At 38.7% G+C, this 18,991-nt stretch overlaps 1 protein-coding gene across 3 annotated transcripts; it reads right to left on the reverse strand.

The window, feature by feature from the left end:
* Positions 1-826: 826 nt before the first annotated feature.
* On the reverse strand, positions 827-7,151 carry LOC136844957 (uncharacterized). Of its 3 annotated transcripts, none has more exons than XM_067114384.1 (5): positions 6,990-7,151; positions 3,356-4,072; positions 2,798-2,932; positions 2,298-2,480; positions 827-2,064 (listed from the first exon to the last, which is right to left on the reverse strand). In XM_067114384.1, exons 1-5 carry the CDS (start codon positions 6,990-6,992, stop codon positions 1,552-1,554), a joined length of 1,551 nt encoding a protein of 516 aa, XP_066970485.1. In that variant the 5' UTR covers positions 6,993-7,151; the 3' UTR covers positions 827-1,551. The 3 variants fall into 3 exon arrangements, with proteins under 3 accessions (XP_066970485.1, XP_066970494.1, XP_066970505.1); XM_067114393.1 differs by lacking the exon at positions 6,990-7,151 and adding an exon at positions 6,944-6,961; XM_067114404.1 differs by lacking the exon at positions 6,990-7,151 and adding an exon at positions 6,157-6,312.
* Positions 7,152-18,991: the final 11,840 nt, after the last annotated feature.

The following is an 18,991-nucleotide window of genomic DNA, read 5'->3' on the forward strand; positions in this document are numbered from 1 at the left end:
CCAGTGATGTCGACGTGATAGTTACCTAAGCTGTTTTAACAAATGGTACACTCTAGTGACTAGTCATTTGACACGAGACCATTCGACACAAAGTTTCAGAAGTTGCATTTCAGAGATCTTTCGCATTCTCAATTGGTCCCAGAGGCCATTTATCTGGCGAAGACCGCCAACTAAAGCTGAACAACACCAACAAACGATAGTGTGTGCCTCGTGGTATCTTTTTTCAAGCATTTCCTACCACGCAACGCTTACTCTTTCCTAATGAACACCATATTCCCCAAAAAACAAAAACCTTATTTTCAAACCGATGGGTCTTTAAATTCATTCCACACAGTTTCTAAATTTTATATATATATATTATATAAATAAATAAATATATATATATATATATATATATTATATATATATATATATATATATATATATATATATATATATATATATATATTATATATAATTAGTGTATGAACGCAAATAGAAAGTTCAACAGCTTAAATCATATTCATCATCCACCAAGATTAGGTTCACAGAAATTAAAATGTATGGAAGGATATTGAAAGGCAATTGTTGATTTCAAACATAATTAATTTAATAAGTAGCAGTTTACACATATTTGTTGGCATATAAATGAGTTAAATAAACACAGATTACTTAGAATAATACTTTTAATTGTATGCATATATATATATATATATATATATATATATATATATATATATATATATATATATATATATATATATATATATATATATATATATATATATATATATATATATATAATATATATTATTGAAAGGCAATTATTGATTTCAAACACTAATTAATTTAATAAGTAGAGTTACACATATTTGTTTGCATATAAATGAGTTAATTAAACTTGCATTACTTAGAATAATACTTCAAAGGGGCCTCGAACTACAGTTATACAGTTACAAGGTTCAAAAGCGTTATATATAAAGTTCGGAAAAAAGTTCGGTTCTGCTCTCGGTTTCAACTGGAAATGGAGACTAGTTGTCTACATTTATTGCAGACTAAATATTTAAAAAAGGAGACTAGTTGTATACATTTATTGCAGACCAAATAGTACACAATGTGCTCACAGACCAGACTGACTTTCTAAATTCCACAACATCAAAATTCCTTACCAGAAATTAATGGAGACTAGTTGCCTACATTTAATGCAGACCAAATAGTACACAATGTGCACATAGACCAGAATGACTTTCAAAAATCCAGAACATCAAAAATTCCTTACCAACAAATAAATGTAACACTAACCATGAATTTCACCATATTTGTTAAACGTAGTGAACTTAACGGCGAGGTTCGAAATTACAATTTTGGTTGAAAATTACAATTTTGGTTGATGTCACGCCAATACACTACACACAATTACGAATACACAAGGTATAAGAGCGACAAAGTACTACATGCAATACACAAGGCATATGAGCGACAAAGTAACAATCGTGCGGCATTACTTAAGACTCAATTTACAAATTAAACTGGAATTACTATACTGGCTCCCAGCCATTGTTAGAAAACAAACTACCTGGCAAGAGCGACTTTGGTAGGTAATACCAAGCCACACTGGCTAACCATAACATCCTTTACATCCTCCGACCAGTGAATGGCGTCACTCAGTATGGCCATACCTCCTCCTTCAACATTGCCTACCTGTGCATTACCGGTTGGCATAAATGGACCCGTGTGGATACCAATCAGAGGTGGTGTTCTGGAAGCATCCAAGAGCCAAACCACCCCATTGTTGCTTTGTAAGACATTGTTCTTGTTCAGAGCATGAGTTGCTACATTCCCACTTACTGCTTCCGATACCTTGTAACCACAAACAGCTCGTTCCCAAAGCTGGCCTTGGTTAGATATCTGCAAGGGCGTGCCTATATAGCTTTCTCCAGAGCCACCTGTGAAGTGTCCTTGAATGCTGTTGGCTCTGCCATAGTCAGTAAGAAGGATGAAGACTCTTCCAACTGACAATCCTTTGGTCTCCAAGTCCAGGAAGACCTTACTTTCAGAGAAGGCTAGGCTCAGAACATCTTCATACTGGTGAAATAAATTTCATATCAAAAATTATATATATACCACATTTCAACGTTTGACAGAAATTTCTAATAGAAGTTAATAAACATTGCCCCTCTCTTCTTGTGAACAGAAAAGTTCTTTACTTTCAATAAACATTGGCCCCCTCTCTCTTTTTGTGAACAGAAAAGTTTTTTACTTTCAATAAATGGTAACTACCACATCCACAGATAAATAACCACAGATAAATACATTACCTGTACATAATAGGCTTTGGGGATAGGTTCATCTTCGTCTTGTAAGCTATATAGGAGCAGTTCTCCGTTTTCAATGGTGATTTTGGCAGAGCTCCTTTTATTATTGATTTCCTGGAGAGCAAAGACTCGTCCTTCTTCTACTAGAATTTTTACAGGGGTGCTCATTTCCCAGAGCCCTATAGCCTAAGATGATAAGAGACAATGGCGTTACTCGTATATTAATACCTTGAGCTATATAGCCCAAGAGGATCGACACAATCATGTTTTTCAATGACTCTTAATATTTATCAAATATTGGTTTCAATACGAATTGTCTACTGGCTCTTACTAAAATTTATCCAATATTGGTTTCAATACGAAATGTCTACTGACCCTTCACAAAATTTATCCAATACTGGTTTTAATATGAAATTTTACTGGCATAAAGTTTACAGGCATGATGTATACAGTTAAAAGTTGAGACAATTTGATGAAACAAAAAAAAAATCATTCCCACGAACCGTTACTTGGCTTGAAAGATCCATTTTGCTTGCAGCAACTCCTGTGATGGGCGTGAGATGGAAAGCCTCTTCTCCAGGTTCATGGACCAGGAATTTCATTAGGTTGATGTGAAACCTTTCTGACACCTTGAGTTCCTGCAAATCCAAACTAATAAATAGAAACACCAATATTAAATGTTAACATAAACAGCAAATTACTTCTCCAATTGTTTCTGTTACACTATATTAAATTTAGACTAAAACACCTATAGCACTTGACTGACCAAAGACTTGTGCTTATAAAAAATAAAATCTATTTATGGACTACAGTTATGTGGCCTCCCCAGTTTGTTTCGTCATTTTTTAGCCATTGTTATTTATTGTTTCCTATTATACCGTACCAGTGTTAATTAGAATTATTCAACAGAATTTTAAGTGATTGTTCGTTTCCTGGATCAGAAAAAATGTCTAATGAGTGTTGTATTCCCTTTAGTGCAAACAAGAAAAAGGAAAGCAAGAGTTCTCTCAAAATTGTCAACATTAATTGCAACTAATTTAAACTATATTTATAGAACATACCTTGTTTCTTTCCTGAAGCTGGTTATCCTCTTTGGACACGTATTCTTTTATATTTTCAGTCCACTCCCTCACTATCATATTGATTTCCTCAGTTTCATCAATAACAGCAGAGGTGTCTTGAAAAGTTGAAGCTGAGTCCAGCACTATCCTTGCAGATACAAGTTTTTCTTCGTTCTTCAGTACATCTTTCAAAGACCCTTTCAACTTGTGACGAGCATTGTTGGACTTCCGAAGATGCTCATCGATCTTAGATATTAGCTTCTGAGTATGTGCAGGAACTTCTTCACTGAGGTGGCGTTTCAGAGTCGAGAGACTTTTCTGATGATGTTCCTCACCCTTCATAAGCCTTTCGATATCTTCCTTCGTGCGCTTAAGGTCCGCCATTACTTCTTCGTTACTCTTGCAAACCTCCTCTTTGAAACCATCGATTCTTTCCTGGTACCTGGCGTTCATTTTGCTCTCGCGTTTAGTGGGTTTTCTTTTCACATCTAAAATAGAACTGATGCAGTCAATCAGTGCATGATTGACCATTAAATCTCCAGCTGATTTGACTTGAAATGCTTTCTGGCATTTGGGACAAGCTTTCTTATCTTGGGCAATGAGGTTATCAATACACTTGGTGCAAAAATTATGGGAGCAGGGTAGGTTGTGAGGGCGCCTTGTATCATCGTTGAACAGCTGACTGCAAACTCCACAAAAGGCCGGGTTGGGAGGTGACTGCCAAAGATACATCTGTATATTAGTAATATTATTTGAGGATTCTTGAACGCCTCACTGCGTAATGTAGTTCTTATAAATGGTTTCATACCGTCCAGTTGTCAAACTTAACAAATATGATTCGCCAAGCACAGAGCGCTCTTGACTTTGCCAGATTCTTCGCGCTTTTTGGATATGCTTCAGCTTTACGAAGCGGTACATCAAAGTTACGCCGAAGTGAAGACCCCGATTAAGACTGATTGTCGTGGTCAGGTGACAGCGACCTATTATGATGATTGTGGCACGGGTTCGTGTCCAGCCAAACATCATCTGGATGTCCCGGCTTTGTAGTTACAAGCACATCCAAAAGAGCGGGAACAATTAGAGCAGTTACGAGGGCATTGTGACTATTAGAATTACATGTGTTTGGTAAATGTGGCCAGTAGTTTCTGCTTATATAAAAATATAAAAATGTTATACGGCTTTCCTTTGCCGAGTTGTGACAAATAGTATAGTCCTGCAACGTAAGTTTCCCGAACCCGACGGCTTTCCTTTACGACGTCTTTGAACTCCTTCACTTGTGTGAACTGTCACCTCATGTACACAACAAAAAATGATTCAGTCTCGATTCCTCGCTTACGGCTTCAAGGGCTGAGGGGTGCCTAAAGGGTGGGGGGGGGTGGGGTTGGCATCTTTTCTGCAGGTCTGGTCTGGTAAATTTCTAGATTTTCTTGCTATTTCGTCTGATCGGTACACTGAAACCAGTCAAGTTAAACACTAAACCAAAGCTATCAAAAGCAACTATGAGTCAGGTCAGACTGTCACCCCTGGCGTAAGTTTAAAGTGAGGTACTGAGGAACATTGTCACAGGAAATGTGTAAAATGAGGTACTGGGGAAAATCCCAGGAAATGTTTAAAGTGAGGTACACAAACATTAAGGGAATTTTCATGTATATCGTACACTGACCATTTTTAACAAAGGATAAAATCGGTTGGATCCAACAGGATATGTTTAAAATGAGGTACTGAGGAACATTTGTTACAGGCAATTTCATGTAATATTGCGACTCAAGACGATGCATCTAGAGTGAGGTAATAATGGACACTTATAGGAAATTTCGTGTAATATTGCAACTGGAGACTTATAGGATATTTCGTGTAATATTGCAACTGGAGACCAAAAAAAAAAAAAAAAAAAAAGTTGGACTTGGATGTTGTTAGCGAATTCGTTTCTGACAAGGGTCGTATGGTTCCGTTGTCGATCTGTTGTTTTAGCTTTAGCTTTTACACTTTTACACTTTTTTAGCACAGGAATGGGGGGAGGCATTTTTCGGAGATGTAATCGAGTAACTGGACCTTCCCTGAAAAAAGCCAGACGCCCCGTCGCCATAACTAGCCAAACTATCCAAGGTATTTTCTTGAAATTAGTCTGTTTCCCCACAAAATTACATTTATCATTTTAATCTATTCCAACCTAAACCGGGGGAAATGGCAAAAAAGCAGGGACTGGTGCAACACTAGCGTACACCTCGGGGGATTTGGCCCCGGGGGACCGGGGGACCACTAACGATAGTTACGCTGGGTGTGTGTGTGTACCTATATCCTGTTTACCTTCATTTCACAAGGGTGGCGCGACACGAAGAGGAATAAGTGTGAGTGGGGGAAAGGATGGAAAGGGGGGAAAGGATGGATATACGAGAGAGAGAGAGAGAGAGAGAGAGAGAGAGAGAGAGAGAGAGAGAGAGAGAGAGAGAGAGAGAGAGAGAGAGAGTTAAGTATACCTTCGTTTTACCAGGCCAGAGAGAGAGAGAGAGAGAGAGAGAGAGAGAGAGAGAGAGAGAGAGAGAGAGAGAGAGAGAGAGAGAGAGGGGGGGGTTAAGTATACCTTCGTTTTACAGGCCAGAGAGAGAGAGAGAGAGAGAGAGAGAGAGAGAGAGAGAGAGAGAGAGAGAGAGAGAGAGAGAGAGAGGGGGGGTTAAGTATACCTTCGTTTTACCAGGCCACTGAGCTGTTTAACAGCTCTCCTAGGACTGGCCCGAAGGATTAGACTTATTTGACGTGGCTAAGAACCAATTGATTACTTAGCAACGGGACCTACAGCTTACTGTGGAATCCGAACCACATTATGGCGAGAAATAACTTCCTCTAATTCTTCATTGGCCGACCGGAGACTCGCACTCGGGCTAAGCGAGTGCTAGCCCACAACTCTACAGACTCGCCTAACGAGACTTGAACTCGCGGGTAGAGTGCTGGCCCACAACTCTACAGACTCGCCTAACGAGACTTGAACTCGGGGGTAGAGTGCAGACTCGCCTAACGAGACTTGAACTCGGGGGTAGAGTGCTAGCCCACAACTCTACAGACTCGCCTAACGAGACTTGAACTCGGGGGTAGAGTGCTGGCCCACAACTCTACAGACTCGCCTCACGAGGAACTGGAGGGGGGAGACTGCGAGTTACGTGAACTGTAAGGAAACGTGGGCATATCAATAGAGCAAGTAAGCAATTTTCCGTCTTTTGTTAATGTTTACGCGGCTGGTGGTAACTAGGTATCACATGCCAAGCGGGGCTACTAAGTTCTTCTCTGGGAGCATTGTATAGTCTGGGAGTAACTTTAAAAACCAGGCCTACTGGAAACTGGATTCATTGGATAACTTGAATGCGGGCAACGCACATGTAGGGCATGGTACACAAGGTTTGCAAGTTTCAGAATTTTACGAGAGTGAAAACTCGGTTTTTAAAACAAATTCATTACGTAAGTAAATTTCATTAATAAGTACAGCTTGGTTTGCGACTAGCGGTACTGGGGTTCAAAACGTTAGTTTTGTGTAGCTCTACACAATTGTGTAAATGGAGTGGCTTTTTCTAGTAAAATCACTTTTCACTTACTTACGGCCTAATGGTAACTGCATGACGTATGACCCGCAAATAGCACTCACCATTGCGTAGCGACTGTGCAGATATCGGAGACACGGCAATGCGATTGGGATTCGGGTAGAAGCCTCTGTGACGCGGAGCGTATGGTAGCTGGTTAAGATGTGGGCACGAAAAATTGAGTGGGCAGGCTGCGTACATACTTAACTCTGACGGACGAGTTGTAAGTCATGTACGCGTCACGTCCGAAACCCGAACTATAGGTAACGTTTGGTGTAATTTTTTTTTTTTTCTTTTAATTAACAACAGTTCACTGTTTTTAAATGATCGTCACTTTCAAGCTTTTCATATAAAGACGAATGCTCATTTTGCTTGTTTTTTCGATCAGTTTGACGAAACAAAAAATTTTTAGTTTAAAGTGAACTGGATGTAATTGATAGGTGTAGCGGCGTGCAACATCTTACTCGCTCAGCATATTGATCACACTTATGGAATGCAGGCGACCGTTGTGCAACAGTATGCATGCATTTTTCACTTCGTATATCTGCGGTCATATTTGCACATACATACATAAACGCACACACAAACACACACACATATGTGTGTGTGTGTGTGTCTTGATCATATAATGGTTAGTAACTCTGGCAACGAACAAAGAAGTGAAATTACTGCTACCTGTCCGGTACGCGTTCGTTACTTAGTACAATATACGACGAGTTATGACGGCATAACTTGCTTTTGCCCTCAGATGGTATGCATAAGCGATCCTCTCATTCTTCCTTGTTGAAAGTCGAACATTACGATTGATTATATTTAACATATTCTTGATTCCTCTCCGTCTGTCTCAGCATGTTGCCATGGGAACTCACCCAAAACTCCCGGTTGGATGCGATTGATCTAATTAGACCTGATAAATAATTGCAATGACGCAGATACCATTACCTTTGCTATGGTGGGCATAACTAATATGATAAATGATAATGTAACAGCTCTTTCTGACTTCAAAAGCCCATTTACTAATAAATACTTGTTAAACATTTTTAATGTTAACACTCTTATCCGGTTCTGAACAGTGGATTAAAATTGCAACCAAATGGTTGATCTATATTATTTGTAGGCAGATCAATGAAATTTGCAACCAAATGTTTAATATATAATCTGTAGTAAATTAATTATAAGCTGTAATTTGTATTAAAATCTATATTTGCAACCAATGTTAAATCCACATTTTTTTGTAAAATAATTAAAAGTTACAACCAGATGGTTAGTCTACAGTATAATGTGTAGTAGAATCAAGTGTTTATCAGTATGCGAATTGCATAAAAAATATATAAATCTACCGATGTTATAACCAGGTTGAAAACTCGCCTTTATCCAGCCCGTGGTGTCGTGTCCTCGAGTCTGGAATCAAGGTCACCAGGTCATAGATTCGTGACCTGTCATCTCATCGACGTTATAGTAAGTGTTATAAGGACAACAGATCATTTTTATCATACCTGAACAATAATAACTGCAACATTTTTTTAATTATACCTCATAAGTTTAGCCCGCCCAATATAATAATAGTTGCGAATATAATACAGTGAATTTGCGTGCTTCGTATTTTAATACATTATTACTATAGTTTATTATACCTGGTACTGTTGTTCAAGAAAATATAAAATTTTGCTAACTTATTAAGTTGAATACATTAAGATGTAATTCTCACGAAAATCGTTCGGGTTCCGTCAACGTCCATCTTCAAACATCAAGATTTTCATGGCTTTGAAGTTGTGAACATGTTTGCTAAACCTTTCGTCCGGTTCAGGACATGAATTCGTTATATTCCATGGCGTCATTTCTCCACGTCCCGCCTCCCGCAACAAAGAAACCCCACCAGGTTGAGTTACTCAATACTCATTCGCCAGTTCTCGCAGGAAGCCTTCATACCGTGGACACAACGTCCGTGACTCAGCAGCTTTGGTAATAAACATACATGCTGGCCTTGAGTCCTAACTGCTCTGTTCTCCTGCCGTTCCACATTCTTCTTTGTTTCGGTTTTTTTTTTTTCCTTTTTATTTATTTATGATGTCATATTTACCTTTTGTATCTTCTCTCGAATGTTTTTTTTAATGCAGTGGAGCATATCAGGTTATCCTTTGCTCTCTCTCTCTCTCTCTCTCTCTCTCTCTCTCTCTCTCTCTCTCTCTCTCTCTCTGACCACCTTCCCGTAGGGGGGGTTAGCGCCGTTAGTGCACCTCATGCGGTGCAATGTAGGCATTACTTAAGGTTCTTTGCAGCGTCACTTCGACCCCTAGCTGCAACCTCTTGCATTCTTTTTACTGTACCTCCGTTCGTGTTCTCTTCCATCCTCTCCTAACAATTGATTCATAGTGCAACTGCTTTGAGTTTTCCTCCTGTTACACGTCTAAAACCTTTTCACTGTCAACTTCCGTTACATTGCTGAATGGCCTTGAATCCCCCAGTGCTTGGCATGTCTGCCTAAAATTAATCTCTGGCCACACACATGCATGCACGCACTCCCCAATAGATTCAGCTAACTTACACCAACATGTTTTTTCGCTCTCTCTCTCTCTCTCTCTCTCTCTCTCTCTCTCTCTCTCTCTCTCTCTCTCTCTCTCTCTCTCTTTTGCATTTCTTATTCGTCATCTACAGTGTTTAAACCAAACATGTCCAATAATCTCACGAGGTGTAATACCACGAAAGTTCCCAGTGACGTCACGTACGGGACATGACCTATTTTTGGGAAATTCGGGTGAATACAGGGAGAAGGGAAGAAAATACCCAATTTTTTGCCAAACAAATATTGACACATTTTAACTACGTCCTTGAAAAAGGTAGGAGGTTGCAGCCGTATCTTACTAGTCCAGCTGTTCGGCTTTTGTATATGACGTGTTCAAAGTCCGTCCGTGTCGAGAGTTCAAGGACTGTTGTGAATCATGAACGTATCTAATTTTCATCCAGCGGTAATCAAGCAGGCTTTGCTATGTTTATAATAAACGCTGATAGATTTACTCTCATAGGGTGAATGTTAAATTGAAATTGGGTATTTCCTTGTCTTTTGATAAACTCGAAAAAGATCGGAAAGAAAGAGCAGAGAGAGAGGGAGGAAACCATATATGATTTTCTCTCTCTCTCTCGTTTAGGTAATGATCACTAACTGCCCACACACACACACACACACACACACACACACACACACACACACACACACACACACACACACACACACACACACACATATATATATATATATATATATATATATATATATATATATATATATATATATATATATATATATGACTATTTATCACATCACCGTGATTCATATACAATCAGAAAGCTACAAACGTCCTTTAATATCCAGCTCAACCTCGGAAATAATATATTTTCTATATGTTACCGAAGGGGAATTTTAAGTTGATAATAAGTCCACCGTCCCGTTCGAACCAGCGACGTGCGACAAACGCATTACACGGTCAACATGGCAGAGGTGGGTGGATATCGTCTCCAAACGCAAAACACCTGAGTTCGACGGGTGAGTTGATGGGAGATGTTATTCACTTATACCTCTCTTGTGGCCGATTTCGTTAGTGCGTCACTGTAGTCCTGATTCCTCGTCCGTCGCTGGTTCGACCCCACGGGACGGTGGACTTATTATCAACTTAAAAATTCCCCTTCGGTAACATATTAATATATTATTTCCGAGGTAGAGTGAATTGATATTAAAGGACGTTTGTAGCTTTTTGTATATGAATCACGGTGATGTGATAAATAGTCATAATATACTACGTGCGACAAACGCATTACACGGTCAACATGGCAGAGGTGGGTGGATATCGTCTCCAAACGCAAAAACACCTGAGTTCGACGGGTGAGTTGATGGGAGATGTTATTCACTTATACCTTTCTTGTGGCCGATTTCGTTAGTGCGTCACTGTAGTCCTGATTCTCGTCCGTCGCTGGTTCGACCCCACGGGACGGTGGACTTATTATCAACTTAAAAATTCCTTCGGTAACATATATGAAAATATATTATTTCCGAGGTAGAGTGAATTGGATATTAAAGGACGTTTGTAGCTTTCTGATTATATATATATATATATATATATATATATATATATATATATATATATATATATATATATATTAAAAAAATGCGTAGCCAGTGATCTTTACCTATTCACATTTAAGAGCTATTAATATATTCCTCAATTTTATTTTGACTGTAACGATAAACAGAATACACACAAATATCGTTGTCGTCTCTCCCAGCCCAGTGTCTCTCTCTCTCTTTCTCTCTCTCTCTCTCTCTCTCTCTCTCTCTCTCTCTCTCTCTCTCACAAAGGCTGCACTTGCTCATTCCTAGACTCAATGTTGCCGACGGAAAACTCCATCCCAATCTGTTTAGAGTAAAAATGATGCCTAATATCTTCCATCTTAGTTATTATGTCTATATTGATGATGGCCATAATGATAATGCCGTTTGCGCAAGAGATGTTTTCGTTAATTTTAGTTTCAGAAAAGATTACTACGAATTTTCATTTCATATAATCAGTAAATTGTTCATTTTGGACATCCGATCTGTTCCTTCGTTACATTGGTCTTTGTTCGCATATATTTGTTACTGTATTTCCTCTCTTTAGTATTTTATGCCCCCGTTTTCCTCTCTTTATTGCAGTTGCTGGCATATAAAGGAATTCCAAGGTACCAAGTCAGTCCTTTCTAGGAAGACGGTTTGAAAATGAAACGCGCATCGGAGTTCTCTAGCGGGTGACCGCCCTATAGTCCGAAGGCCCGATAGTCCGAAGGTCCGATAGTCCGATAGTCCGAAGGTCCGATTGTCCGAAAGTCAGAAGGCCCGATAGTCCGACGGACTCAGCCCCCACCCCTCCATAGCTAATACGGCAAAATTCCAGTAAACACCCATAAAAATACCAACCTACGACTATCGGACCTTCGGACTATCGTTCCTATCGGGCCTTCGGACTAACGGACTGTAATCCTCTAGCGAACACATGCTTTATCTCAGTGTAGCTCACGCGGTGCACTGTAAGCATTACTTGAGTTTCATTGCAGCGTCCCTTCGGCCCCTAGCCGCAACCTCTTTCATTCCTTTTCTGTTTCTCCGTTCGTTTTCTCCTTGTTCCATTTTACCTTCCACCCTCTCCTAACAATTGTCTCTTAGTGGGACTGCTTAGAGGTTCTCCTCCTCTTACACCTTTCAAACTCCTTTACACTCAGTTTCCCTTTCATCTCTGAATGACCTCATAGGTCCCATCGCTTGGCCTTTGGCCTAAACTTTATATTCCAGTTCCTTTTCTATTTAATAAATTCGTTTTTGGAAACAATCATTGGTTTGAGATTCCGTCTTGCGGTGTCTTTGTCTGATCCCCCCCCCCTTTAACCCCTCTCCATATATAGACCCCTTCCCCCCAGGACCCCTTCTCTCTGTCTCAGTGACACCCCAATTGCTTTTTTCGGCCGGTACTTTTTCGCCCATTGCTCCGTTGGGCTGAAGGAAAGAATCCTTTCGACGAGCGAGCAATGACTTGATTTCCTGCGTGCTTGCTTCGGCGCCTGCTTCTTCTTCCCATCTTCGCCAGGCTTTGGAATTCTTGCCTTGTCTCTGTGTTCATTTGCTTTTATAATCTTCCCTCTTCAGCAGGGTGGTGGCACATGAAAATATCTCCTTGAACGAGTTAGCGAAATCAAAAAATTCAAAATGAATATTGACTTAAATTCCCTTAATATTCAATCTGCAAGTGAATTCCAGCTCGATAAAAAATGATTCCTAGTTAAATGGTGGATAACAAAGCAGAAAATGATTTAGACTCGCTCTTAGAGGCAGAAAATGTAGAAGAATCAGGAAAACCAGAGGTAGGGAGAGAATTCGTCAGTTTGCGGGACGGGTCGTCTTTACAGGCTGTACTTTCGTGGCTGCGCGTGTTTGTGAAAAGAACAATGCGAGCATCTCACGCCAGCATTCATGATGTTTCAGTGAAATTTCGTTTTTGTGAGAGTGTGGACAAAGTTTTTGGAATTCTACAAAACAGGACGTTGCTCGTGCTGAGAATTCATTCAACTCTACAGAACGCGACTCCCTGTAACCCCCTTCTCATTCTACCTGTAACCTCTTTGGCATTCTACCTGTAACCCCCTTCTCATTCTACCTGTAACCCCCTTCTCATTCTACCTGTAACCTCTTTTGCATTCTACCTGTAACCCCCTTCTCATTCTACCTGTAACCCCCTTCTCATTCTACCTGTAACCCCCTTCTCATTCTACCTGTAACCCCTTCTCATTCTACCTGTAACCTCTTTTGCATTCTACCTGTAACCTCCTTCTCATTCTACCTGTAACCTCCATTCTACCTGTTCTCATTCTGTAACCCCTCATTTACCTGCCTCTTTTGCATTCTACCTGTAACCCCCTCTCATTCTACCTGTAACCCCTTCTCATTCTACCTGTAACCCCTTCTCATTCTACCTGTAACCCCCTTCTCATTCTACCTGTAACCTCTTTTGCATTCTACCTGTAACCCCCTTCTCATTCTACCTGTAACCCCCTTCTCATTCTACCTGTAACCTTTTTTGCAGTCTACCTGTAACCTCTTTTGCATTCTACCTGTAACCCCCTTCTCATTCTACCTGTAACCTTTTCTGCAGTCTACCTGTAACCTCTTTTGCATTCTACCTACCTGGGCAACATGGCTGGCCAAGTAGTAAATAGTTAAAAAGCTCTTAACTAATCGTCCCTTATTTTTTTATTTATTTATTTATTTTATTTTATTTTATTTTATTTTTTTTTTTTTTGCAAAGTTTCGAATACGCATTTGTTCACTTTTCTAAGTATCTTCACCGACGGTGATTTTGCCATTGACCTGTTTCAATTAAGTTTCAAGCGTCTCTCTCTCACCATATATATCCTGGATGGTGAGAGAGGCAGAGTGGATACTTTGCTGAAACATGAAGTCAGTGATGAAAGCACCGTCGATGCAGATAGCTCAACAAACACCCCGCCAAAAAAATGCTTATTCAACGCATTGACACAAAATGGACGGTTTTTTTGTTGCTTTGTAAAAATTTTGTTTCTTCCTCAAGAATTTGTTCAACGACCTTTATTTACGATCTGAAAATCCCGCAAAGAGAAGGAAACCTATTTTTAATTCCTCTTTTGTTACTTTTTTATTTAGTTATTCATAGCTGGGAAAGGGGTTGGTTAAGTAAAAAATCTACCTCCCTCTACTTAGAATTAGTTTTTTGCTACAATTAATGTTAAGTGGCTAATATCTTTTCACTGATCTCGATTGAATGATCTCCAAGTAAAACACCAGGAAAAATAATAATCTACCTACTCTTACTTTTATTAAATAATTTTCTCAGTTTCATTTTGAGTAGGTCAGTTTCAGTTTCCCGTCACTGAATATCTTACCTGTAGGGTCCACAGTCTAGAATCTAGATAATAAAAGAAGTTAAATGAAGGAATGCCTGTGTCATGATTATAATAACTTTTTCGTAATGGTTTATTTATTCACTAGGTGTTATTTTTAATAACACACAATAATGTCAGAAGCAGAAATATAAAGTTTCAGATGCAAGCATTTATTTATCATCGATATAAGCACCATCGGGGACTTAGGATTTGGAGAAGTTCTTTCAGACCTGAATGTGATTTCGAAATTTTTTTTTCACTACTTTTCTTTTTGTTCAGCAATCCTTTCTTACAATTATTTTTTTCATTTTGCTCAACAATCCTTTCTAACATTTTTTTCCTTTTGTTCAACAATCCTTTCTTGCATTTTTTTCCTTTTGCTCGGCAATCCTTTCTTACATTTTTTCCTTTTGCTCAACAATCCTTTCTTGCATTTTATTCCTTTTGCTCGACAATCTTTTCTTACATTTTTTTCCTTTTGCTCAACAATCCTTTCTTACATTTTTTTCCTTTTGCTCGACAATCCTTTCTTGCATTTTTTCCTTTTGCTCGACAGTCCTTTCTTACATTTTTTTCCTTTTGCTCGATAATCCTTCCTTGCATTTTTTTCCTTTTGCTCGACAAACCATTCTTACATGTTTTCCTTTTGCTCGATAATCCTCCCTTGCATTTTTTTCCTTTTGCTCGACAATCTTTCTTGCATTTTTTTTCCTTTTGTTCGACAATCCTTTCTTGCATTTTTTCCTTTTGCTCGACAATCCTATCTTACATTTTTTTCCCTTTTGCTCAACAAACCTTTCTTACATTTTTTTCCTTTTGCTCAACAAACCTTTCTTACATTTTTTTCCTTTTGCTCAACAAACCTTTCTTACATTTTTTTTCCTTTTGCTCAACAAACCTTTCTTACATTTTTTCCCTTTTGCTCAACAAACCTTTTCTAACATTTTTTCCTTTTGCTCAACAAACCTTTCTTACATTTTTTTTCCTTTTGCTCGAAAAGCCTTTCTAACATTTTTTCCCTTTTGCTCAACAAACCTTTCTTACATTTTTTCCTTTTGCTCAACAAACCTTTCTTACATTTTTTTCCTTTTGCTCAACAAACCTTTCTTACATTTTTTTCCTTTTGCTCGAAAAGCCTTTCTAACATTTTTTCCCTTTTGCTCAACAATCTTTTCTTACATTTTTTTTTTCTTTTGCTCAACAATCCTTTATTACATATTTCTCCTTTTGCTCAACAATCCTTTCTTACATTTTTTTCCTTTTGCTCGACAATCCTTTCTTACATTTTCCCTTTTGCTCAACAATCTTTTCTTACATTTTTTCCGTTTGCTCAACAATCCTTTCTTACATTTTTTTTTATCCTTTTGCTCAACAATCCTTTCTTAAATTTTTTATCTTTTTGCTCATCAATCCTTTCTTACATTTTTATCTTTTTGGTCAGCAATCCTTTCTTACATTTTTTTTCCTTTTGCTCAACAATCCTTTCTTATATATATATATATATATATATATATATATATATATATATATATATATATATATATATATATATATATATATATATATATTTATATATACTCAACAATCCTTTCCTATACCGACCTATGCATTTAAATAAATAAAACTTTAGCCTTGAACTTGAAATGCACTAAGAAAGGAAACATTTTTCTCTGAAATTAACCTTTCAAAGAAAGCTTTCAAGATGCGTCACAAGTTTTCCGAAAAGAAGGAAATAAATAACATTGACGAATCAAAAAGGAGAAAACAATGGAGAAAATGTCAGTTTGTCATAAAAAAGAAAATAAATATTAAGCACCTATCTGAACGAACATACGAGGGGATGTTGAGTCGGAGTTGGGAGGGTAGGGGAGGGGGTTAGTGCCGGGGTTTAGGTGGGGAGGGGGTTGCGGGAGTAGAAGGAAGAGGGGGAGGCTTGAAGGTACCGGGTAGGGGGAGAGAGGACGATACGTGGATACTTGACAGCTAATTTCCGGGCACAAGCAAGAACTCTTAGGGAAATCTTATCCCTCATTCCAAAGAAGCAACTCGCTCTCTCTCTCTCTCTCCTCCTTTTTATCAAGCGTTCCTCCGCCGTCACTCACTTCCTTCCGGAACTCCTCCATCTTGTTCCAAGCGTCACTTCATCATCCGGGAATGCGAGTCTTAAGTGTCCTTCTCGAGAGGAGAATAATCTCGCGATTTTTATGAGATGGAGATTTCCCGTTATGCGGAAATGAGATCCAAGGTTTAATTCGCTCGCTGTTTATCTGCCCGGGTCCCATTTGTGAGGAATTTTAGCTGCCGAATTATCCTCCCTCTCTCTCAATACGTTTTGAGATTTGACCTTATACCTTGTATAAATGATTTTATTTAATGTTTTGCTATGTTTAGTTATGGCAAGTTCAGAACTGTACGAGAAGATGCTTCTTTTCCTAATATCGTCTGAAAGTATGAAGGTGAACAGTTTTTACTTTTTATAAACAATCACAATTTCTTTCCCTCTACTGCCGTGCTTCAGAATTCTCCTTGTGCTCCCGTTCCTTGTGATTCCTTCATTCCTCAAAGAGGCCAGCCTATCCCCTCCGTCAGATTCAGGTTTCCCTGTTTTGTTCTTTTTTCCGTCTGCTTGATGTCCTCCAGTTTCAGTTACACACACAATAAGCGTCTTTGTAGCTCGTTGAAGACGATAACCTGCTACCAACATTGCAGTTTGGGCTTCCTGAAGGTCTTGGTACTTGTGATACACTCTTGTCAGTGTCTACCGACTTGCAGTGCTCTTGATTATTAGGTTTGATAACCTTGTTATTCCACAATAAACTGTAGGTCCCGTTGCTAAGTAACCAATTGGTAAACCACGTAAAATAAGTCTAATCCTTCGGGCCAGCCCTAGGAGAGCTGTTAATCAGCTCAGTGGTCTGGTAAAACTAAGGTATACATAACTTTATGTTCATTTAGTGGAAGTTACCATGGTAAAAACTGCAGTGGGTCAAAAAAATCACATTCAGCTCCTTCGTGCGTTTACTTCCGAAGAACGCTTACACTCCGATACAAAGTCACTGGGCAATCTGCCTATCTCAAAGAAAACGATCTCCATAGTAGACTGCGTTAAACAAATTACAGTGAACTTTTATTAAGGATGCAATTAATTTTAACATTGATGAGAGTGCAGAGGTACTCATAGGCGGGTTAGATTTTAATGTAGCCTTGACCTTGTGAATCACGAAGCACTTATCTACAAATTATGATTATTTGGAATTGGAGGATCTTCTATTAATACTTTAAATGAATTTTTAATAAGCAGAGCCCAAAAGCGGGCCGTATTGACAGCCAGTAGAGTAGTTTTATTAATGTCTTTTCAGGTGTTCCTCAAGGTAGCGTTCTCGGACCTTTGCTACTTAATGTCTATGCTAGTGACATATGACAAGGTGTGAAGATGAAATTACATATGCCGCTGATGCTACCCTTCTAGCTGTTGTTTAGGTCTATGGTAGCAGAATCCTTGAATAGAGATCTGGCACATATTCATGAGTGGAGTAGGCTTTGCAGCCCCACACAAAGCTTAACTCTTCTTAAACTCGAAGTATGATAGCTACACGATCCAGAACACTTTTCCCTTTACACCTTGATATCCTTTTAAATCGTTAGGTTTTTAATGCCACTGACTCTTTTAAGACTGCAGATGTAACTTTTGATGAGAAATTGACTGTTGAGAAGCATATACGTAATACTGCTTCATCAGTTTCTCGAAACGTTGGTATCTTGCGGAAATTATTTCGGATACTTCCAGATGAAGCATTATATCTAAGTGTTTTAGCTCTTTTTCACTCTTCTCCAATTTGGTCTTCGGGTTCTGACTCTCATCTCAAACTCTTGGACAGGGTTATGCCTCAAGTTAAGTTTACTTTGCCAGCTCTCAATGTTGACTTGTGGCTTAGACGTAAAGTGAGTTCATTATGTTTGTTGCATAAAATGTACTGTAACAACAAACACCCTTTGCAATCTTCCCTACCTGACCTAGATGATTTTGCTCACAACACCAGGCAGGGTGCGGCTGCAGGCAGCGTGTCGTTTCTAGTGTCAGGAATAATACTACTCAGTTTGCCAGGAGTTGTATCTTGGCTACAACAGAAATGTGGAATAGTTTGCCTGGTGCAGTTGTGGAATCTTCTGATCTCCAAATGTTTAAGCGAAGAGTAAATTCATTCCTGGTGTCTGCTGACGTCTCTTAACTTCAGGTGTATCGGTTTCATTTTCCATCCCCTGATATTTATTCATTTATCGTTTTTTTTTCCTGTAACTTGTCTCTCTTTGCAGGCTGATTTCCCTTTGGAGACCTCCTGGGTTTATATATAGTCTGTTGATTAGATCCATAAGGGTTTTCAGCTGAAGATTTATTGAAAGAAGGAACGACAATTTCTTCTTTCCATACTTTCTGTGGCAGATTTTCATTTAACAAAGCTGCCACATCTTTGTAAAGCCTGTTGTCTTTGCAATCATTTTTTTATATATTTTTTGAGCCGACGTTAAACATCGACAGCAAATATTATTGTAACCAATGGTGGATGCTAACAAGGATTAGTTTTAGTGATATCGACTGTCGATATTTACCGTCAGGTAAAAAAAAAAAATA

The sequence above is a fragment of the Macrobrachium rosenbergii genome, chromosome 2, assembly GCF_040412425.1.
Source record: "Macrobrachium rosenbergii isolate ZJJX-2024 chromosome 2, ASM4041242v1, whole genome shotgun sequence".
NCBI classification, from domain to species: Eukaryota; Metazoa; Arthropoda; class Malacostraca; order Decapoda; family Palaemonidae; genus Macrobrachium; species Macrobrachium rosenbergii.